Source organism: Oryza glaberrima, chromosome 12 (genome assembly GCF_000147395.1).
Source record: "Oryza glaberrima chromosome 12, OglaRS2, whole genome shotgun sequence".
Classification (NCBI taxonomy): Eukaryota; Viridiplantae; Streptophyta; class Magnoliopsida; order Poales; family Poaceae; genus Oryza; species Oryza glaberrima.
The window spans coordinates 1783708-1805966 of NC_068337.1; the positions used below are offsets into that span (position 1 = coordinate 1783708).

General features: G+C 39.0%; 2 protein-coding genes across 3 annotated transcripts; one reads left to right on the forward strand and one right to left on the reverse strand.

The window, feature by feature from the left end:
* Positions 1-1907: 1907 nt before the first annotated feature.
* Positions 1908-5825, forward strand: LOC127757557 (hydroxymethylglutaryl-CoA lyase, mitochondrial-like). 2 transcript variants are annotated; one of them, XM_052283095.1, is made up of 10 exons: positions 1908-2297; positions 2473-2594; positions 2881-3000; positions 3264-3396; positions 3662-3841; positions 4283-4363; positions 4501-4664; positions 4760-4896; positions 5144-5259; positions 5377-5825. In XM_052283095.1, the coding sequence occupies exons 3-10, from the start codon at positions 2882-2884 to the stop codon at positions 5608-5610; spliced, it is 1164 nt and encodes a 387-aa protein (XP_052139055.1). In that variant the 5' UTR covers positions 1908-2297; positions 2473-2594; position 2881; the 3' UTR covers positions 5611-5825. The 2 variants fall into 2 exon arrangements, with proteins under 2 accessions (XP_052139055.1, XP_052139054.1); XM_052283094.1 differs by lacking the exon at positions 2473-2594 and having other exon boundaries at positions 1909-2297.
* Positions 5826-5866: 41 nt separating this feature from the next.
* LOC127757554 (uncharacterized) lies at positions 5867-22000 on the reverse strand. The gene is made up of 35 exons (XM_052283092.1): positions 21750-22000; positions 21180-21347; positions 20997-21086; positions 20480-20616; positions 20311-20401; positions 20087-20169; positions 19899-20005; positions 18955-19107; positions 18001-18065; positions 17740-17827; positions 17495-17573; positions 17295-17403; positions 16048-16107; positions 15585-15703; positions 15106-15481; positions 14845-15029; positions 14685-14754; positions 13661-13811; positions 13391-13560; positions 12963-13307; positions 12142-12309; positions 11740-12033; positions 11165-11341; positions 10764-11027; positions 10529-10627; positions 10242-10426; positions 9797-10132; positions 9478-9631; positions 9278-9388; positions 8957-9124; positions 8159-8285; positions 7712-7870; positions 7494-7597; positions 7334-7393; positions 5867-6678 (listed from the first exon to the last, which is right to left on the reverse strand). The coding sequence occupies exons 1-35, from the start codon at positions 21942-21944 to the stop codon at positions 6466-6468; spliced, it is 5460 nt and encodes a 1819-aa protein (XP_052139052.1). The 5' UTR covers positions 21945-22000; the 3' UTR covers positions 5867-6465.
* Positions 22001-22259: the final 259 nt, after the last annotated feature.

Here is a 22259-nt window from a genome sequence, read left to right on the forward strand (position 1 = left end):
AAAATGATGCCACAAGGATGAGGAAATTAAAGTGTCGAGAGCTCTGTCAAGCACCCAAGTGGTGATTTTGTCAATAAGGTGTGCACAATCTTGGCATCGTCGCAAACTCGTAATTGCCGATACTAGTGTTAGTGAGATGCTCTTGGCTCCACCATGAGCCAATCTCTAGCCCTGTAACCACCATTGCTTAGCACATCACCAAGACCATGGTAAAATCTTATAGGCATGCCTACTCTATTGTCTTTTAGCTGTTGAACTTCTTTCCAATTGACAGCTCCGAAAAAACCTCCTGGTCCGCCTCATCTGAGACAACGTAAGCGCTGGCGAGAACTAAGTGATAATCCCCACCGCTTGCATAGTCAGTCTAACAAAAAGTCAGCTGGTCGATGCGTGCAAGCCATTGAGTTGCGGCTAGCACCGTTGGCCGCTGCGACGAGAGGAGCGGAGGGCCACAGCCCACAAGGACACAAGGAAGGGCTGGAGCGAGGGGGCACCGCCGAGGATTGCAGGGGATGCAGTGAGACCACCTGGGATTGGCGTGCGGCGGCAGCAGGAGAACGCGTTTACTCGTCAAGTATCTGGGGAAATCAGGGAAGAAAACATGTTGCTTTGAGATTCGTATTATACAGCTGTCACGCAAAGAAGTCCTGTGTAATTTTCTTCCCTGGTAGTGTCCTCTTATCTTCTCCCTGGCGACAATGCTCGAATCGCTGAAAAATCTTTCTCTACAGCAATTGCAATTTGCACAATGAGATTTATTGCTTGAGCTCTTTCAAATCATGTAGATAACTAATTGCTCCTCCAACGCATGAATGTGTGATCCATATTATTTTTTTAATTTTGATTTAGCTGACTGGTCATGCATGAAGGCCCCTTTAATCTAGTGAAAACAACCTTGAGAGGGTAAATCAGCCAGACAGTTTTAATAGTTGATGGGTATTGAGTATCCTGGTTTTAAAGTTGAGGGGCGTTATTTAGAATAATAGTTGAGGTGTGTAAAGTGGGAGCGTATCCTATGCACACATGCCCTCGCGTGTACACACCATGTACACCAACTAAAAATTATCACAAAAAATTCTAGGAAAATTCATACATGTACTTTCAATAGTATTACATCTACGTGCAAAGTCGCATCTTCAAATTCATTCTACATAGTGAATAACAAAAAAGATAAAATTCTGACAAAATTGCAACCTTAAAACTGTCAGATTTTTTGTTTTTTTCGTTACGGCTAAAATATAATGAATTTGACGTTAAGATTTTAACCCTAGGTGTAATACAATTAAAAGTATGTGTATGATTTTTTCTAGATTTTTTGGTGATATTTTTTAGTTGGTGTGCACGTGTGTACACGTGAGGGTTTGTGTGCATATGATATGTTGCCGTGTAAAGTAGGCTTATCCCTTTCGGCCTCAATTTGATTTTTTTCCTTTTTTTATATATACGTTGATATTATTTGTCCTTTTTTTATATTTGTTGCAAAACACGTATGTATAATTTATCTAGTGCTATAATGACGATTGCTATTTCAACCATAAATTGAATTGAATAGGACGGATGATGGTTACTCTTATAAAACACGAGGAGGAAATACATCAACAAAATCATGGCCACCACTCCTTCCAATCCGATTTTTCTTCTGGAACTCAGCTGACCACGTCTGCACTAACAGAGATCATTAAATACAAATTTGCGAATCGGGTCTCGTTGCTGTCATGAGACAAGACCACAAATCCAGATCGTATCAGCTGATTGATTCATTCTGATCTGAACATATAGACAACCATGAATATTTTTCATAATCACCATCATCATTATTCTTCGCTACAAATCTACTACTACTACATATGAAGACCATGGGTTCATGACCATGCAAAGGTAATGCACAATTATCCAAAAACCGAATCCGATAAGGAGTCCGGGGTTTTTAGGTGGTCGGCTGGCCGCTCACCGAACTAGAAAACGGGAACGAGACCTACCACCAACGCCACTGCGTCCGCACAGCCCGCCAGACTCAACTCCCTGGACCGGGTCCCGTGAGCCAACTCCCACTGACACCTGGGGCCCAGGGCGCTGCACCACGGATCTCACCGTGAACCGGGTCCACGCGCGACCTCGCCGACCAGTTCCTTTCCCTTGGCGGAGACGCGGAGGCGCAAGCCGCGGCCTCCATTTTCGGCGCTCTGCTCTCTCCTTTGCGTCGGATTCAAGTAAGGCTTGTTGAGTTCGGTGCCCCATATCCCTCAATCTCGGGTGCGATTCGATCGGGTTTGCTTCGAATTCGTCGTTCGATTGAGGTATGTGATTTCTTGTTTCTTCTTGGTTCTTTCCCCTTTCTGTTCCCTGTTCTTCGTAGCAAGTATGTTGCCGATTGGCCTGCTTGATTTGGTTTCATGGAGAGGTTGCAGCGTGGGTTTGTAGTATCTTGGTTTGCTTTGAGTATTTACAAGGAAAAAAATTGAATTAATACAGAGCAGTTGGCGCTGTTCCATTTTTGCTGCTAGTTACTGGGCATCATCATATATTAGTTCATCAAGCATGGCATTTCATGATTGAATGGTTAAAGAGACCTGCTTGATGGATAATTAATTAGGGTGAGTATCTCATGTGCAATTCAATATCTAAAGAAGAAGTCGGGCCAAGTTCGAGTTCCGGTGTGCAAGCAAGCATTACACACTGCACATTGACCATGCCGGGAGAATGGACATGGTTTGCGAGTCCCATTGGATTGGATTTCAAACGTTCCTTTCCATGCGGACTAGTGCACCATTTCTGACTATGTTCCTCAACTCCCCCACCCCGGGCGTGTCCTTTATATATTAACATATCAAGATTCATCTCAACATAGTTGTTAAAATTGTAACGCCTCCTGCTTCACAGAATGTCAAGCCTCGAGGAGCCACTTGGTCTTGGGGACCTGCCAAAGTTGAGTATTAACAGACTTGAAAGGTTCTCTCCAAGTGCCTGCAGAGCAAGTGTTGATGACAGCAACACCAACAAGTAAGTTCTAGTGTTCTACTGTTGCAAACTTTACCGTGCTACATTTCTTCCTTTCCTAGTTGTTGCTTTGTCGGTATTTTTACTTTGACGCGGAATGTTTTTCCAGTATTTCCAGAGGTTTAAGCAAATCATGTACATTTCCACCTTTGCAACACTTCTATTTTTCTTCAGGAACTTGTTAGTTTACTTTAGTGACAGTAGAATTTTATTACTGAAGTATGCCCTGAAACTCGTATGATATGACCATGTGAACTTACTTTCAGTTACAAGCATCGCAATGGTGGCAACAATCAGACGATCTTTCACAGCAGTGCTCATTCATGGCATATGCAAGGCCAATATACTGATTCATCCTGCAATGGGGTGGATATGGAGTTCAGAGCTCTTCCACGGAAGGTAGTTTGATCATGTGTAACTGAAATGGCTCATGGGTGATTGGGTGTATTCAATTTCATTTCCTTGTTATAGGTTTCATCAGACCGCCTCAAATAGAAGGAATGAACTCACATGTAGCATTATGACTGTGGCAATGCAACATGTCAGTCTTCTCTATTTACCTTTATAACTAAATAAGTGAAAATGGCCGCTGATGAAGTATAGTGATCGTAATGTATTACCACAAGTTACTCCTTTTCTCAATTGATGATTAACTGGTTTTCAGGTTTTATGGGACCTTCCAAGGTTTGTGAAGATAGTTGAAGTTGGACCACGGGACGGTCTGCAAAATGAGAAGAATACTGTACCCACATCTGTAAAGATTGAACTGATACACAAATTGGTGGCTTCTGGTCTATCAGTAGTTGAAGCCACAAGTTTTGTGTCCCCAAAATGGGTGCCACAGGTAATTACTTAGATTAGGTGAAGACGTGTACTAGTATCATACATTAATTTAAATCACAGACATTTGAGAGATTGTCACGATAGCTCTTGATTTGTTTTTTGTCAGTATTTACTCAGATTAGGTGAAGAAACGAACCGCCTTTTCTAAGAATTTAGCATGTCATGCTGCATGAGAAACTCATGCATATCTGATAGCACTTAATTTCTCATCAGAAGTTGTTACTGATAATTCCATCTAACTTCTTTCACTATCAATTTTTTGTATGACATTAGTTTGTAAAACTTGTACCGCAAAATTTATTACATAACAAAAAATGTTAAAATTGGGACATTAGCTTGTAAAACTTGTATTGCAAAATTCATTGCAGAACAAAAACACGATAAAATTGGTAGCAGTTCAAGTTCAAATAGCTAACCTTTATCACTCAATTTGGAGTTGCAGCTAGCAGATGCAAAGGATGTGGTTGAAGGGATTAAGCATGTGCCAGATGTGCGGTTTCCAGTGTTAACTCCTAACCTCAGAGTATGTCTGGTTCTATTCTATTATTGGGAGACTCTACAATATACTAGCACCATAGCACCAATAGACTATCTATACATATCGTTTTTTGGAGACTTTTGATCTATTGTGATGAATCAACCTTATCTCCACTTATCCAGGGATTTGAGGCTGCTGTTGCAGCTGGTGCAAAAGAAGTTGCAGTTTTCGCATCTGCCTCTGAATCCTTTTCTAAGTCAAACCTTAATTGTACCATCAAGGAAAGCCTTGTTCGGTACCATGATGTTGTAACTTCTGCCAAGAAACATGGAATACGAATCCGTGGGTAAGTCACATAAGCTTGATGATCTATCGAGCCTGAAAGTTAAAATGAACAGACAGCAATCTGATCTGAGAATTTGCAAAATTTGATTGTCATAGGTATGTTTCATGTGTGGTTGGTTGCCCTGTTGAAGGCACAATTCATCCATCAAAGGTAGCATATGTAGCTAAGGAGCTTTATGACATGGGTTGCTCGGAGATCTCACTCGGAGACACGATTGGTGTTGGTACACCAGGTATTGATTTTGTTGCCTTTACTGCTTTCAGCATGTCATTTCCTGGTTTATATATTTTTGCGCATTTAAAACTACTTTCAAAAGCGATGATACGTTTTTTTCGAAAGCATTGCAGTCCTAATCCATAAAACATGCCGACACATTACTTGCTAATCATGTGATTTCAATTGTTCGAACTTTTCTACATGATAGTATGAGCCACTTCTCATTGGGAATTTCCTGCTCCTTGTTATCTTATTTGTTTCAGGTAGCGTACTTGCTATGCTTGAAGCTGTAATGTCTTTTGTTCCAGTGGACAAGATCGCCGTCCATTTCCATGACACATACGGCCAAGCCCTTGCCAACATACTGGTCTCTCTCCAAGTAAGCAACCACACTTCACATCCTGCCAATGCCAATGAACAAACCATCTTACTGAAAAACAGACACAGAACAACCAGAAATGCTCTGTTGGCCTAACATTTCCTTTTGTATTACCAGCTGGGGATCAACATAGTGGACTCATCAGTGTCAGGACTGGGAGGCTGCCCATATGCAAAGGGCGCCACCGGCAATGTCGCGACGGAGGACGTTGTGTACATGCTCCATGGACTGGGGATAGAGACCAATGTTGACCTCAACAAGCTCATGGATGCTGGAGATTACATCTCCAAGCATCTGGGAAGGCAGTCAGGCTCCAAGACCACCACTGCTCTCCGCAAGCTAACCACTTAAGTCCCTGATGATCATAATAGGGATTCAGAAAAGAAGTCCGAAGATACATCGGTTGGCGTCAGTTTAATGTTTTTACACAAGTCATATGTGATTGTAACCTGTAAACCGTCTCAATTTAGTCCCAATATGGGTGAAAGTAAACAGAAACCATATATGTATACACACATTTGTGTTTAAGTTCTTGGATTGAATAATCAATGCCCTTCATACAAAAATCGTTCTTTAGGATGAGCATATGTTTCCTAGCATAAGTATCACTCTCGGGTATAATAAGGTCTTGGTTCCTTTTTTGACATCCCGGTCTAAGGCTTAATATGATTAATAGAATACTCATATCAACAAGTTATAACTTTTTTTCCGGAAGCCGATCTCCAAAAAACTACGAGTCTAAGGTTAAGCGTGCTTGGCCTGGAGCAATTTAGGGATGGGTGACCGATCGGGAAATTCTTCCCGAGTTTTCACGGGCGCGTGTGTCGCAGTTGCGCAAGCATGTGTGGGCATGTATTGGTCTGTGAGGGCAGTTTATGACCTATGAAAGCTGCCAGATGTAAGCGGGCCCGGCCTAGGAGAAGTTGAGACTTGAAAGAATCATGAAACCAATCTCTGGTAGCTCACCACTACATTCTGGGAGAAAAACATTAAATCGTAACAGCGGCAGGGCATGTTGCACAAGTGGGTTGCGGATGCAAAGCTTCAGAATTTCCTTCGGATGCAACCAGTAATGAAACGCTCATCCTATTACATGGTGATTCCAATTTGCGAGAATAACCCACCTTCCCTGGTGCTCGCGCCCTTTATACATGCGCAGCCTTGTTTTTGACATTTACTATGCCGATTTAACCTCGAGAGCTTCACTTAGTCCATCTCCATGGCTAATCCAGTGGGATCTTCGAAGTCTTTGAGAATATCCATGCATTGCTTCAAAAATGCCTTTGCTTGCTCGCTTTTTTCCGACTCACAAAGTTCAGCAAGTTCGCCTGAGAACTTGGGCCCTTTTCTGTCAACCAATGGAAAGTCTCTATACAATTTGCTCAACTCAAGGAGACACTCGGAAGCAGCGGTGTGAACCTGAGAAGAAGTTAGTCATGAGGGGGCAATTCAAACTCAGATTGCATATCCAGAAACTGCTGGTTTGTGCAATATACAGTAGTCTAATATACTCTAGCATAGTATGTAACAATTATATTTTACATAAATCTTGGATAGCTCGTCCTTTCAAGATATAAATTATATGTTACAGTCAGTGCAAGAAACCTTGTAACTGTTTGTTCTAAAATCAGTGAAGCCAAAAACAAGCATATGAACTGTTACATAAAGAAGCAAAGCAGTAATCTGTAAACCATGTGCACCAGGGTTCATCAAACCACCAGACTAGCCACCTTTTTTTTTTTCCTAAAGACAAGTTCTTATTTTTCCCTGAATATTTGATGAATAATTTTGTATCATCTCTAAATAATCTATAAAAAAACTGGTGCCAAATGGTGTTATGCAATCATCAAATTTAGTATAACACCCACAACAGCTCCGTCCAGTGCAATTTCAGTTCACATGCTCCCATTGCCATAAAACATACAAGTAGTAAACTACAATATGTTTATTCATTAGAAGGAAGACAACAAATTATCTTATGGTGAAACTTTAAAAGTGCTATATGAGATTGTAATAAATATGAGCAAACACAATATAATATGAATTGGTGAGGGCTAGATATACTGATGATTACCTGAGCAATCTTAACTAAGCGTATGACATCCACAACTTTTGGTGCTGTTGAATGAAATAACTGAACGGTCAAATTAAAAGAAATTTGTCAGGAAAATGAAGAAACCAAATACTGAACTAAAGAGTACAGTTGTGTAGGACTAAACAACTATGTGATGTACCTCCTCAACCAAGTAAGTTGTTTCCTCAGGCCAAGTGTTATTACCATCTGAATTCTGGAATTTATAGCACAACTCTTTGATACACAAGAACGATGACAACTTAACTGCACATAGAAATCCATAAAAAAAGCATCAATGATAGTGGTGATGTATCAAATAAGTGAGATTCAAAAACAGTTGCATAGAATTATAATAGATCTTGCATACAAGATACATACTCTGCCAACTCTCCTCGGGGGATAGAGAATTTAAAATAATTTCCAGGATATTCTTCCTTTGGTTGATAATATCTTGCAGGAAAGCAACAGTGATTGAAGATGCTACACAGTTGAGCACCTTATCAAGAGAAACAGAAACACCTTCAGTTTCATCTTGCTCTGCAGAAGACAGTAATACATAAAAAATAAAGGAGGATAAGTGGCTTTTGAAGTCATGCACGTATGCTGCATTAAGGGCAACAATGTATAGTTCTAAAGTTGTCTTGTTAAGCCGATCCCATCAAGGTTTTCAAACATTGTGTTGTGATGGCAACTATCAGTACTATATCATATTTATGTGATAAAGAATGAGATAATAAAATAGAAGTTCTAGTATTCATTTACAAGATGTTTCATCCAGCATTGACATTAGTTGAATGCAGTGAGGGGCTGGAATTAATGACTGACCAGCACTAGAGGATGCAGTGAGTGAAGATGAGTTCCTTGTTTTACAAATGACAGATCGATTAGAAACCTCATACAGCATAGGAAAAACAATATTGAAGAATCCTGGATCTTTGAATGCTGTAATCACCTGAAAAGTGGTAAAGAAAGAAAAAGAAAACTAAGTAAATTCTAATATATAGAAAATGTCAAAACGCCATCCCAACACAACACCTAAACCCGATGAATGTCTTTTGTGAAAATATAACACTGACAATCTAGATTGCTCCCCATAATATTTTGAGAAGAGAGCTGTTTGCAATATTTCCGGAAAGATCTTCAAACTAAATACCCACTCCCTCCGTTTCATATTATAAGTTTTGACTTTTTTCCTATTCAAACTTTATTAAGTTTGCCCAAATTTATAGAAAAATTTAGCAACATCTAAAACACCAAATCAGTTTCATTAAATCTAACATTGAATATATTTTGGTCATATGTTTGTTTTGTGGTGAAAATGCTAATATTGTTTTTCTATAAACTTGGTCTAACTTAAATAAATTTGACTAGGAAAAAAGTCAAAACGACTTATAATATGAAACGGAGGGAGTATTAAGCATGAAAGTAATTTTCTCATCAATTTTGTTGCATCTAAGATCATAAACCTTTTGAGCACTAGGTTAAGAACACAGCTATCTAACAGCTAAAAATCCTTTTATCAAAGAAAAGTCTGGTCCACAAACAGTAAAATGCTTTAGAATATCCACTAGCCACAAATTTCAGTTTCACATAGAGATCAGGGTAGAGAAGAGAGATACTTACTTGCTGCAAACACGAGAAAGCTGCTTCACGGTACAATTTTGACTTCCTACTGCATGCAGCACAAACAGCATTTAGAATAACACTAGGCATGCCAGAGTCTTCTGCACTCATAGCAGTATGGCAGCTCGAACAAAGTGCAGCGAGTGTATCCAGAATAGCATCTTTTCCCTGTGGTAATTCATGGCGAAAAAAATGAATTATGAACCTAGTCATGGATAATGTTTCTTGAAAATCTCTAAGCATTCCATCCTATTTTATTCCATGAATAAAAGGAAAGATTCACTGATATGCCACAGATAGAAAAATCATAGTACTACTTACCTCCCAAAATCGACCAGGTAGTTCTTTCAAAAGTGATTCAAGAATATTATTGTGGTGCACGGACAGGGATTCTCCTAGAGCATCACATAGTTTTTTTATAGCCCTGGCTGACTGCAAGTAGCACACAGTATCGTAAGTGTATTCCAAGCTATGATACTTTTATGTGTATAGACAGTAAAATAATGAAATAGAGGCTTCACCTTTCTCTTCCCAGCCCATGACGACGAGGACATGGAATCACACAAAAGAGAGATAATTTCTGGTAAGTATAACTGTAGGGTTACTCTTTCGCTACTAGGAATATCCTCCCAAAGTTCTCCATACAAAGCACCGATGTCTTTGTCATCATCAAATCTGAAAATAAGTTTTGTTATTGCAGAGTACAGTTCAAAGAACATGTGCATTTCAAGTTTCTGTGATAGACTGATAGTGAACTTCAAAACACATTAATATCTGTAATAACATTAGCAATGGTAGAGAAGATAAAAGGCTAAGATAAGACTACATGCGTTCACATACCTTGAAGCAAAAATTACCGGGAGAACAACTGCATTGTATCCACTAAGAATATCTGCTGCATTGCTTAAATAAGATTTAATAAGAATTGCAGCAGACAACTGAGCATTTTTTTCACCTAAATGCAGAGAAGTGGTATCTTCAATAAGTTTCTGAGCCTGAGAAGGGCTGGCATATTTTAAGACTGCAGCACAAGATGATGCAAAGGCCCTTTTAGCTGCAGAACTCTTTTCCTCCAGAACAGCACTATACAGTAACCTCAGCAATGTTGCCGCATATGGCTTGATTTCAACCATGACCTTCTGTACTAACAAGGTGATGAAGCTAGCAACACCAACCCTGAAATAAGACAAACATAAAATGAATGACAACAAGATTGAAGTACATGAAAAGCAACAATTTATTATTTCAATTATACTACAAGGTTCATAGTAGCATCAAAACTAACCTTGTATTAAGACCAACAGCAGATTTAACCATTTGAGCCAGACGAGGAACTAAAAGATCCAGTGATTCTTTGTCAACAACTTTTAAACAGATATCAAGGGTTTCCCACATCGGAGAATCTTTAGCCACAGCTATACGCAAACTCTCAAGCTTTTCAGTTTGGATGCCAGCATTTCCTGCATGCATCTTTGGTCCAAATTCAGAAATGAGTGAAGTATAGAAACTGTTAATTGTCTTGGAAAATCACTACCCATCCGTGCTTAACAAAAACCAAGAAAAGTAGCATACCTCAACATAGTTCAATCTTTGATCCTCCAGACTTGATAAGCATTCGAGCATACAGCTGACAAGTTCTGACAGATGTGGCTTAAGTGCAGGGCCAGCCCCCTGTGAACATCGGGCAGTTAGTTCGTGTAATTCAATTCATGACAGCAGCATACATAAAGAAAATTACAGTGGAGCAAAAAATTGCCACTAAAATGTTAATGCAGATAACTTTTTTTGAATTTGACAATGAGTATACCTTAGCAAGCTTCATAACCAAACTTATAGATGCCTTTTGAACACTTGAAACTTTACTGAGTATGCCTTCAGAAAGCAAGTATGGCAGTACAATGTTCATTGTTTCATTTGCATCAGATGAAGTAGTAAGTGACACATCACAGAGCCTAACTGTCAACAAGCTTACAGCTCGGCACAAACTGTCACCAGCATTTCGCACAGTTTCCTTAATATCATCCATTGCTCGGAAGGTGGTAATCCATATTTTTCTCAAATGCTTAGAAACCTTAACAAAGGGAAAGATAAGCAATATTTTATTCTCAAAATAAATCCAAAACCAGTTATTCATAGCTTATGCAAAACAAAATAGTTACATAAAATTTTTTTTAAAAAAAATCAAAATTAGCAAAACAAATTAACTACCTGACCATATCTTCGACCTTGAATAATGTCTGCAAGTGCAAGACATGAAGCTTCACGTGAACGCCAAAGCCTCGATCCAGATTGAACCAATAAATCTTCTACTATTAGATCATAATGTTCATCTATTGTTTTTTTTGGATCTGCAACAATTAATTTCCATATGTGTGCCATAGAATCCTAGAATGAAATACAAAGTGTCAGTTAGCTAGGAAGAACCATTTTTGAAATAGTTAAGTGATCAAAATCAGATAATCTGAGCTGTCTGATGCACTGTAGTACTTCCTGACTGCCTTGGATTCTATATGAACAAGAAGACCGCATTATACTTTTATATCTATACACTATTGGAAAAAACAAACCAATAATTCTCTAGGTAAGATTACAAACATGCATACGACCTCAGCTGTGGAGTTGCTGAAATTTTGCAGGCCATAGCTAACAAGATTCATACTCACTTTGGTGCAATGAAGGATCATAAGGTTATAGCATACAAACACTTTAAGAACTTAAACCAAACACAAAAATCAGAAAACAAAACACGGCATATGTGATAATGGAAGTGTATAGTTCAATACCTGGATGTTCTTATCAGGATCATATTGGTAACGGACAAGCCTGGGAATTAAGGTATGCAGATGAGGCTGAAGTGCCTCACCAGCTTGCTTGGCTATCTTGGAAAACCCAAAAGCAGCACCCCTCTTGGAATTGATAGCAGCCTGATAGTTAGCTAGATCCATAAACTTGTATATTAAGTCAGGTTGGCCCATCTCGTTGGCAAGGCTACAAAGTTCCTTGTATGTGCTAAGCTTTCCTCCAGTAGGATTATTGCCAATAGTTCCTTCTTGAAAAACCTCTGAATCCTCCATCAGCTAATGCAGACAGAGAAAACATTAATCATTTTACAGTTTTTTTTTTGGGTACGGGTTCGGGGGTATTCCAGGTTCTCTCAAAATGGAAACTGGAAACATAGTGTGCACCTTGATGGCCCTTTTCTTTTTTGCTGCGCCAGACAGTGTATTCACGAGAGCATGAACCAGCTGCTCCTTCATAGATGCATCACCAAGCTCATATACAATACTCATGCCTTGGGATGCCAGATCTTGTGTAAGATCATTCTGATCACCAAGAAGGTGGGTAAGGGCTTCCTATAAAAGGAATGAACTTCAAAAGGTAAGCAGAAACCTAGAGCAAACTGTTATACGCTGGAATGAACATAATGATACAAGATAGAAGACATTTAGAAGAGAAACATATAATGACAGCAAAAGACAAAGTTTGAATATGAGAATAGCTCAACATTAAAGGACACTCTTTCACCCCAAGACAGGGACTCCACTAACTGAAAACACTACACTACATCAGTATATGCATGCACAATTTGTAGAATCAAATACTCAAAGTTTCTGGTTTTCTTCAACTGAAATGCGTAAACACCATTGAGGATAAAACCTAAAAAGAAGTGCACTTGGACATGGATCAAGTCTAAACATAGGTGATTGTATCAGTACTGAAATTAATATTTTTCAGTGACAGCTTGACAGCTGAAACCTCTGAGGAACTCTGAATTATACTATAAGCAAGCACATGTTTTAGATGAAAGGTACACAATTATTAACAGTTGTTGGCTTCTGTGCCCTGTCCAGCATACTGGCATTGTTTTAATTTTAGGACAGATTAATAATTCACACAACCTATGGTGTATCAATTCTAATGTAAACTTTGGAGTGCACCACTCTTGTTTGTCCTAAGATATAGTACTTCTACAATGATAAATACATGTTATTATTGATTGGCAGACCTGAATTTGTGGAAGTAGTTCAAGGATCTTTGGATGCTGACCACAGTACATTGTAAGTGAGACCAACCAGACAGTACCTGCGCACCTTTCCTCTTTTCTACTGCTATAAATTAGTGTATCAAATAACCGTTTTATAATTTCTTCTCGAGCCATTGCGTGTGCTTCTTCACAATCACTTCCTTTATTAGAGTTACTCGAGACAAGTAGGGGTGCATCACCAGTAAGATAGTTTGTGGCCTGGGAAAGGGAGACAAAGTTCATTTCTAGTATTACATCTGTGGTCACAGGAACTTCCCCCCATATAAAAGATAGGGCCTCCCCGGCTGCAAAAAGAACATCTTCCACCTGAATAATGATATTTAGGAATAGAATATTGTCAAATATAGAATATTTTCAACCACAAATTTTGAATTTATCAAAAGAACTACCTTAGAGCGTGAAAGACTAAAAATTAAGTCCAATGCATTATTCAGGTGTGCAAATGACAACTCGTTCCAAGATAGGTGTCCCAGCGATATCAAAATCTTTTGTTTAGCTTTAGTATCATTTTCTGAAAGCAGCTTAGCCAGCTTCTCATTCAGGATTGTTAAAAGTGCAGCTGCAAGTCAAACGAAATTAGCTTAAACAAATACATAGTAGAGGAAGCTGGTGAGTAGCACAGTTCACGTCTATCAGAAGTGCGAGGAAACACATTTTACCTTGAGAGGAATTTCGATTAATAGAAGGCAATAAACAACGGAGACCAATATGACCAAGAGCTTCCATCGCAGTGGATGCCAATGCTGAACCCTCAGACTCGACAACTTTTACAAGAACATCAATTGATTTCTGCACTATTTCTTCAGTTATCTGTATATATTCATAAAAAATAACAGCACAGTAGCCCTCAGTTGCATTCATTACATATATTTTTACAGTGCAAAGGATTATCGAAGACTGATGAAAAAGCACCATTCTTGCCACCATCTAAACACGAGGAAGGACACAACAAAATAGGTAATGCGTTGGTTTACTGAGCTATGGACTTATTTTGCCAGCATGGTAGATCGCCTTTGTCAGTTCATCTCTAGTTAGGAATGCAAGCCAAACTTAACCCAGTGGATTAGAATTCTTAACTGCCTAGCTACAGACTCCTTTGTGCCTTCTTCCCTGGGGCACCCCAGCCACTTTGGCACATTAACCGCCCAAGAAACCAGCACAGGAATACCCTAAAATTAACTAAAGATTTATATTAGGAAAAAAACAGAGAGAGAATAAAAATAAAAATCAACATAGTTTCTTGTGTTGTCCTATAGTTTTGTGAACAACTGAACATTGTATGGCATAGGTAAATTATAATGTAATTCATCCCTTTCTTTCTTCGAATCCCCAATCTCAAAACACATTTAACTTATGGAAAGAGAAGTACTACTCTCATTCTTTCCCTGCCTGCAATTCTGTCCCTCACATGACACTCCAAACAAGAACCGTCTTACACTAGTCCATTTCGTTATCATATTCTTAGTACTAGAGAATAACAAAAAGGATTCTCATGGATGGTATTACTAATGGGATGTCCATCAAGTCGTTCTGATATAACACCATTAAATTATATTCAAGATAGGTTTAACGGTGTCAAGTGAACAGCGAATGCACTAAACTTTCATGTAAAGCACATGTAGCAAAGAAATGACATAAACAAACTGCAAAAAAAATAGTATCATGAAAGAAGCATAAACTTACATAAGATTCTTTTAAACAACCAGCAGTTATATACCCAATTGCACATAACAATCCATGGTAATTTTCAAATCTGGTGCAATTCATCAAATATCCACGTGAATTAGAAGTAGCATAACAGTACAGAGAAAATGGATTTGTGTTTTAAATTTCTCTTCCATACCTTGATGGGCGATTTTGATCAAATGTTGAAGTGAGCTCAGAGAGAAGATCCAGTGCAGCAGTGCTTGAAAGGGCTGAAGAAGTAATACCAAGCAGACGTGAAGTTGCTTCACGAGCATTAGCATCAACATGGCCCAGTAAAGTTCTTAGCCAAAGTAAACGGTTCACATAGCGCGATGACACCAACTAAAATTAAAAAAGGAAAAGTTTAAACATGTGAAGAAAGCATAGTTTGCTTTAACAAATAATATAGGACAGAAACCTTTGGTTGACGAGAGGAAATATCGACCAATGACTTCAAGGCCAATGCATGAAGTTCACTAGATCCTTCATATGACATGGCATGTTCTAAAATGATACACAATTTTGATACTGGACAATTAGATAGATCTTCTTGAAGAAAATCCGAGCCATCACTTTTCTGAAAGCACTTCATTAGAAACTTTATCATTGCAAGAAATGTTTTTGTTGGGAAAAGCAATTTTCCGTTCCTCTGCTCATCACAGTGTAGCAACTGAGGCTGTTGGCTGTATACATAATTTACCATGTCTGCAATATCAGGATAGTTGGAAACAGTTGCTATTGCAGATGACTCCCTTTCATCATTTAACAGATTCAGACCAGTTAAAGCCATTTCCCTGATGAGAAACATAATCATATAATTATATTTTTTAAAAAAAAATAAATAGAAACCAAAGGAAACAAGATGTCAACAACTCGGCAAGATCTTTTCTAACAAACCTTATGTCCAGTTTTACATCTGAAGCACCAAGCATGCAAATGTATCGGCTTGGGCAGTGCTTCATATCGTATAGTGTTGTTGCCCATCTTACAGCAGAAAATCGGACCTCACTTTGCTCCTTGAAGAAAATATAGGATAAAAAATGTAAAATCACAAAAGTATGCAAAATCTAAATGACTAAAAGTACTTGCATTCCTCGAACAGTAGGGTTCAACTTTCAACTATCACAAAAGTAAGAAGATATAGTTGTATTCCAATAGAACTTCTCATCAGGCCAATCAACAACATATAAACAATAAAATATTCCATCTTTTCAAACTATTGCTTTCACGTATATCTAGATGAGTCTGAGAAAAATAATAGAAGTAACACCCACAAATTCAACTGTAGATAGGAAAATTTTGATGCAGCTGTGGGCTCTTGAGTATTTAAGAATCTACAATGACAAGAATGGGAACTTACCATTTGAGAATTTTCCAAGAGAAGTGCCTCAAGATCCTTCAATATTACAACCGAAGCACCCTGGTAAGAAAAAAGGAAATCACAAATATATTTCCAGAAAAAGTGGAGTAACATAACAGCATATGAATGACACTGACTGAAGACATGATGCAGTAACAGGACAAAGCAATAAATATTACAAGTCACAAGTATGTAAAACCCAAAAATGTCAACACTCAACAGAACATTTGCCTTCTTGTATCTTCCCTCTGTGCCGAATACATTCTCTAGTGGCTGCATTTATAGATCAGACAGCAAGAATCCCGAACAATTTAAGAAGAATACCTCAACTAATGATTATCTCCTGATTAAACTTATCTCTTAACCAAACCCAAGGACTTATCTGTCGATCTCTGTTGCAAGCTGAACTGGTAATCTCCTCCAATCCTCCCTCAATTGCTAGACAATCATGGCATGTACCTACTTACCACTACCCCATACCATGCAAAGCCCACCCTCCCTCCCTCAGTTCATGGAACTTGTGAGCACTATATTTCTACTTCTTGCCAAGGCTCTTCCTCAGCACGTATCTGTTACACTCCAGGCGGTACTAACTTTGATGTCAGGAAATGAGTTAGATACACGCTGTTATAATTAGAACGAAGAACACATTCAACGAATAACTATTTCAAGTCACATGTTAAGATTTTCTTTCCGTAAAATAATAGCAAGAATACAAAATTGCAATTTACAAGGCATCTTTTAGCATCTAGCCAAGCCAGAACTTGGAGGTCCATATGCGTGTGTGCGTGAATGGATGGGGGTGGGTTAGTCAGTCTATGTTGGCTGTGAAAGGTGTGAGTGTGACAATGCAGCATACAAAACTTGGTGTATGAAGGCAATTCCAGGTTAACCCAACTGCAGCAAACGAGATCAAAAGCTTCAAAGAATTGCAATGTATGTGGTTTAATCCAGCAAAGTGGATAGATTGTACCATGTTTGGACCATGGGGCGTCACGATCCGTTCATGTGCTTCATCAACAAAACTAATAAGTTTGTTCCGCATCAAGTCATTAGTCAACTACAGCGTAAAAATATCTGACCATTCAAAATAATGAGAAATGTCAAGGACAGAAGTACAGCACCCTAGGGAAATCACTACACCCTAGAAACACATTTCACAACCATCTTTTGCCAACATTTTAACAGGTCAGGACAGCAGTACAGCACCATTTTGGGGGAAATTAGCATATCCTACAAGTAAGTACCTTATATGCTGTAGCAAGGGCAGTAGCTGCCTCCTGAATTGTCAAACGAAGAGATTGCTCCTCTAATCTTAAAGCAGTAAAGAGTCGTATAGCCATGTCAGTTTTGTTGCTGCAATGTTCATAAAAAGTAGAAAAAATCAGTCTCCATAACAGAAATGAATCATGAGGCAAGAAAGCAGAAGAGTAAGAAAAGGGCATACCTGAATAAATTAGGCATGCGAGTGGCAAGCAAACCAATTGCCTGGTATGCAAATATTTTAATATCCCTACTGGAAGAATCTGGACATAAAGGAAATCAATAAATCATTCACTGTTTCTCAACTTATTTGACATGGCAAAATAGGAAGTCAAAGAAGTGTTAAAACCCAAGTAATTCAAAGAAAAGGAATGTGAAGATAAATCACATGCATGCCTAAACAAGTAGAGTCGATGACAAGTGCAAAACCTGCTTCAGTAGTGGAAGAACCATCAAGTGAACGTAATATTCCACTGAGAATGACTGGACCAATTAACTTTAGCTGGTCATTTGCTGCCTAAATCAATAAGGAAACAATGATAATTGATAAAAGTTTGAGACCATGAAACAAGGTTGACAGAAAGGAACAGAACTGCTCCAAGTGAAAAAACTAAAATTGGAAGAGCACAAGTAAAGAATGCTAGAAGCTAATCAATGTTGGTGAACTGAAAACAAACAAAGTGCACCTACATGTTTGAAAACCCAGACAGTGAACTCCATCCCTAACTGCTTCAGCCTTGAAGTAGTCCCGTTTCCTTCAGGCATAGAAACACAGCAGAAACAAATATGAGTTTAGTAACGATACATGGCATGCTGAAGTTGAGTTATTGCCTTGCTGAAACGTCAATTGAGTAGTTTTAGCAATGAATTGAATGCAACATAACAAGAAATATCATAGAATGTGTTCCATATCATAGAAATAGACACTTAAAAAGCAAATGGAGTGCTCATCTTGCATTTCCCTCTTTAAAGGAAGTCATGCATATATGTGTTATGGGCTGCGCAATTGATTTGGGGATAAGGATTATTAGTTTCTATGTTAGATATTTCATGGAAGTAGATGGCTATATCCAAGGTATGATTTTATTTAGTTTCTATCATTTGGGCTCTAGCACCTCTATATAAGGATGTCACTGTTAGCAAGAAAAAATATCAATCCATTTTCCTCAATGTTCTGCATCCCAGTCTATGCCTACTTCTCATCCCAGGGAGCCGCTGTTGCTATCCTCCTAATGGTGTTGATCCTCCATGAACCCTAGCCCATATCTTTCAACTCTTTCACTTGTTCCAGATATAAATTTCTAGGCCCACCTTTATCTTTTATCATTCTATTGTAATGTATGCTGTACATTATTGTTAATTTGATATTAATAGTTTTTCAGAAGATCATCCTCTGCTGCTCCTACCATTCCATAAAACTCTAAAAGATGCTTAAAAGAAAGATTATTGTACAAAATGACAAACATACCAAATCAGTTTCTATGTACTACTTAAAGAGGCGGTTTGGTGATGTAAATAATCAAAACTAGTAAAAGAGTGCATTTGTTAATACACAGCTTATTAAAATTTCATTTTATTGGTCATGACAACAAATAAGAAAACTAAAATAAATACACAAAGTAAAAATATATATAAACAGAATACCATAGATGCAGCCAAAGATGCACTGAAGTGTGTACGGGAATGCGTTTGCTGCAGCAATCGATCGGCAGAAAACACCCATAAGGCGGACTTGAAGTGAACTATGTGCTGGGGCGACTTTCAGCTCTGCAGCTATATTTTCTGCACTTGCAGTACCTGAGGCAAAAGAGAACAGTATCTATCATATACCATGAGAAACCACAAATATTCAGATTTGCACTGATAAAAACAAGAAAGAGATTTTTACAGAACAAAATAAAGAGAAGCATTGTGTACATGTTGGTACAGGAGAGTGCAATGTTCAAATGCTGGCCTGCTAACATACACAAACCTTTACAAAATGTAAGGCTTACTTTGGATGGGAACAAGGATTAAGAAGGGTATGAAAACAAGAGAAGGAGAGGACATGACCTTGTTATCTCAGTTAAAAATACGGAAGAGAACAGTTAGTGAGAACATTAGTTATAATTACAAGGTGAGAGAAGATGGTGTAAAAAGGATCAGTAAATTCTCATGAGTGATATATTTTAAATGAAACTTGTTGGAGGGGTACCCCCAATGACCTACTGCTTCGGGACTAGGCTAGAGGAAATATGTTCATGGAATAGACACGTGCTGTACCAAAAGGACCTTGCTAGAGTTATGAAGATGAGGGGCAACAAAGGTATCCGCACCCATCTTTTGACCATGCAACAATAAAGCTCGAGAAAACTATAAAGCCTTCTATATATATTTTGAAGTGGAGGCAAAGTTATACTAGATAATTTTAATTTTAGCTTTGCCCTTTATGTAAGGAACTGGATTTCAACAATGCATTTTAGTCACCTCAAGGACAGAATAACATATGCCACCCAACAAAAATGACAATACATAAGAACAAAGTGACAGTATTATATTGAAATATAAATTTGCTTGAGTTAGCATGCTACAAAATCCTTAATCCATACCATTGAACAGTGTGAACAGTTTCTTCATAAGGTTGGAATCTTCTAGGTTCACAGCTGAAGCTTTGCGCTTTAATAACTCCTCTCCTCTCTTAGTAACTGACTCTTGACTTCATTGAAACAATGATCGGCATGATTAATGATCCGTACAAACATTTCAGTGGATTGTAAACATAATTCCAAAAAAGTACCTATCCGAAGCAGCAGCTAAATAAAGAGGGTAAACAATCTCTGGTGCCAACTGCATAGCTTCAATGACGTTCAAGATTCCTAGCTGAAGATATCACAAGTGAAATTCAACTGTAAGAAGGTGCAGTTACTATACTCAAGGACTTAAAATGTGCGAATGTATATGCTGACATGATTGCATACACAGGCATAGCATGAATAAATGATACATGCATTTCTGTATTACCTTTCTTGATGTAAGTGTGTCACCTTTTAGTGGCTGCTTTCCAGTAACACGATCTGATTGAGCAACCGAAAGTCCTGCCGGGCATCCAACACTGAAGAATACTAGCAGTCAACTCTCCATAAATCAAAAAAAGTTTCATACTTGTACCTAATTTAGCAAGGAAACCTACCCTTGAGGTGGTGTTTGATACAGTACTGTGTGAAAACAGAAGTCAGCGAAGACTAGATCATCATTAGATCCACTTATGGATTGATATTTTGAAGCAACATTGTCACCCACCTTATGTGTGTTACATTCACCAATAGCCTGACAACAAGATTTAAAAAAACAGAGAAAAACTAGCAAGCTTTTTAGGATGCAGATACACCAAAGGAAGAAAAGAAAACTATGAGTAACTTATCAAAAATCATTATAGACTTGACTAAATTCAATGCCATGGCCTGATGATAGAAAAAAGCTGATAATGATCAATTTAGTATGTGCATCAACTTTATGATTTTGACTGGAAGGGTGAGATTTGGTTGTTGCCAGTCCATGTGTAACCTAGTAAACTACATAATTTTGCCGGATCCTTTCCTTGAATTCTTCAATGGAAACCATTTAAACCAATGTACATATTTTTGCTGATCATGTGTAATCGTGTAAACTCTGTGGTGGACAACAGTCTTAATTAAATTGTGACAAACCTTCACCACAAGTCTCAAGATGATTCCCTGATGCTGCTCTGTAACATTTGATATGTTGATTAAAAGATCAGGTGCTATGCTTCCCTTGTCCTGTTACAGAATGTTAACTTCATGTTGTTGGCTTTGCAGAAAAGGTAAAACAGCCTAGAGAAAATGAGAAACAAACGAAGCAGAATAGGATACCTCACTTAGCAGACGTTCAAATGCCATCTCAATATAAACAATGCAAAAATTCCGGACTATTGTGGAGGAAGTAGATTCAGTATAAATCCTCCATAAATCCAGCATGGGCAGTGAAATCTCAGGCCTGTGCTTCACCCGTTTGTTAATGTGGCTGAGAATTTCCATAACCTAATGGAGTCCAAAAATGGTATTATTTTCCATTACATGCCATTGTCTAATTGACATGGAAATTATGCTATAGAATCATGCAAAGAACTGAAGGAGAACAGGACTGGCACTCTGCTACTCTGAACTGGTTCAGGTTACAGTAACAAATGCAAGTAATTCTTGCAACATAAAGCACAATAGTCTCTCTAATTACGTCGTTTAGAAGATTATGTTACATGAACAAATCACTAAAACAGTATAATAGGCACTGTTGCTCGAATTTCATCAAATTGAAGCAGGAACATTGTAAACATCACCAACCAAGAGACCAACTAAACCAACCGAAGCAGAATAATGACACCTACACATATGTCTCACATACAAACTTCAATCGATTCAGGACCTGAGGAACGGTATACTTACGAGCTTGCGGACGGATGCGGCGGGGGAGGCGAGCGAGGTGATGGCGTAGGGGAGGACGCGGGCGAGCAGCGGCGCGAGCCGCGCGTCTTCGGCGAGGGCCAGCCGCGTCAGCATCCGGTCCAGCGCCTCCTCCCTCTCCGCGTCGGTCTGCGCCGCCGCCGCCGCGGCGGCCGCCGGCGACGATGTCTCCGCCATCTCTCTCCCGGCGATGTTGGACTCAGCTGCTCAGTCGCCCGTGTTTCCTTCCACCGCAAGAAGGTTAGAAGAAGAAAGATGGTCGAGTCGGGTTCGAGTCCAAACCGCTCAAAACGAGAGGGGGATCGTGTCGGGCTCGGGTCCGACCCACACGAGTCGGTACACTCGAGAACGAAACGAAACGAAACCCAACCCAACCAACTCGGCGCGGTCGCTGCTTTCTTCTTCGTCCTCAAGCCTTGCGCCCTGCGCTGCAGCGGCTAAAACCTCCCTGATCGCGGCGAAAACCCGCGAAACCCCAACCGCCGCTCGCCA

What these genes read in the sequence shown, in the direction of transcription:
- LOC127757557 (XM_052283095.1), top strand. Translation starts at nt 2,882, where the DNA reads ATGTCAAGCCTCGAGGAGCCACTTGGTCTTGGGGACCTGCCAAAGTTG. An exon ending in CCCCAAAATGGGTGCCACAG is followed by an intron (nt 3,842 to 4,282) that starts GTAATTACTTAG and finishes TTGGAGTTGCAG; the next exon opens with CTAGCAGATGCAAAGGATGT. An exon ending in ACATACTGGTCTCTCTCCAA is followed by an intron (nt 5,260 to 5,376) that starts GTAAGCAACCAC and finishes TTGTATTACCAG; the next exon opens with CTGGGGATCAACATAGTGGA.
- LOC127757554 (XM_052283092.1), bottom strand. Translation starts at nt 21,944, where the DNA reads ATGGCGGAGACATCGTCGCCGGCGGCCGCCGCGGCGGCGGCGGCGCAG. An exon ending in TATCAAACACCACCTCAAGG is followed by an intron (nt 20,402 to 20,479) that starts GTAGGTTTCCTT and finishes AGTATTCTTCAG; the next exon opens with TGTTGGATGCCCGGCAGGAC. An exon ending in TTTCCTCTCGTCAACCAAAG is followed by an intron (nt 15,030 to 15,105) that starts GTTTCTGTCCTA and finishes TTTTAATTTTAG; the next exon opens with TTGGTGTCATCGCGCTATGT.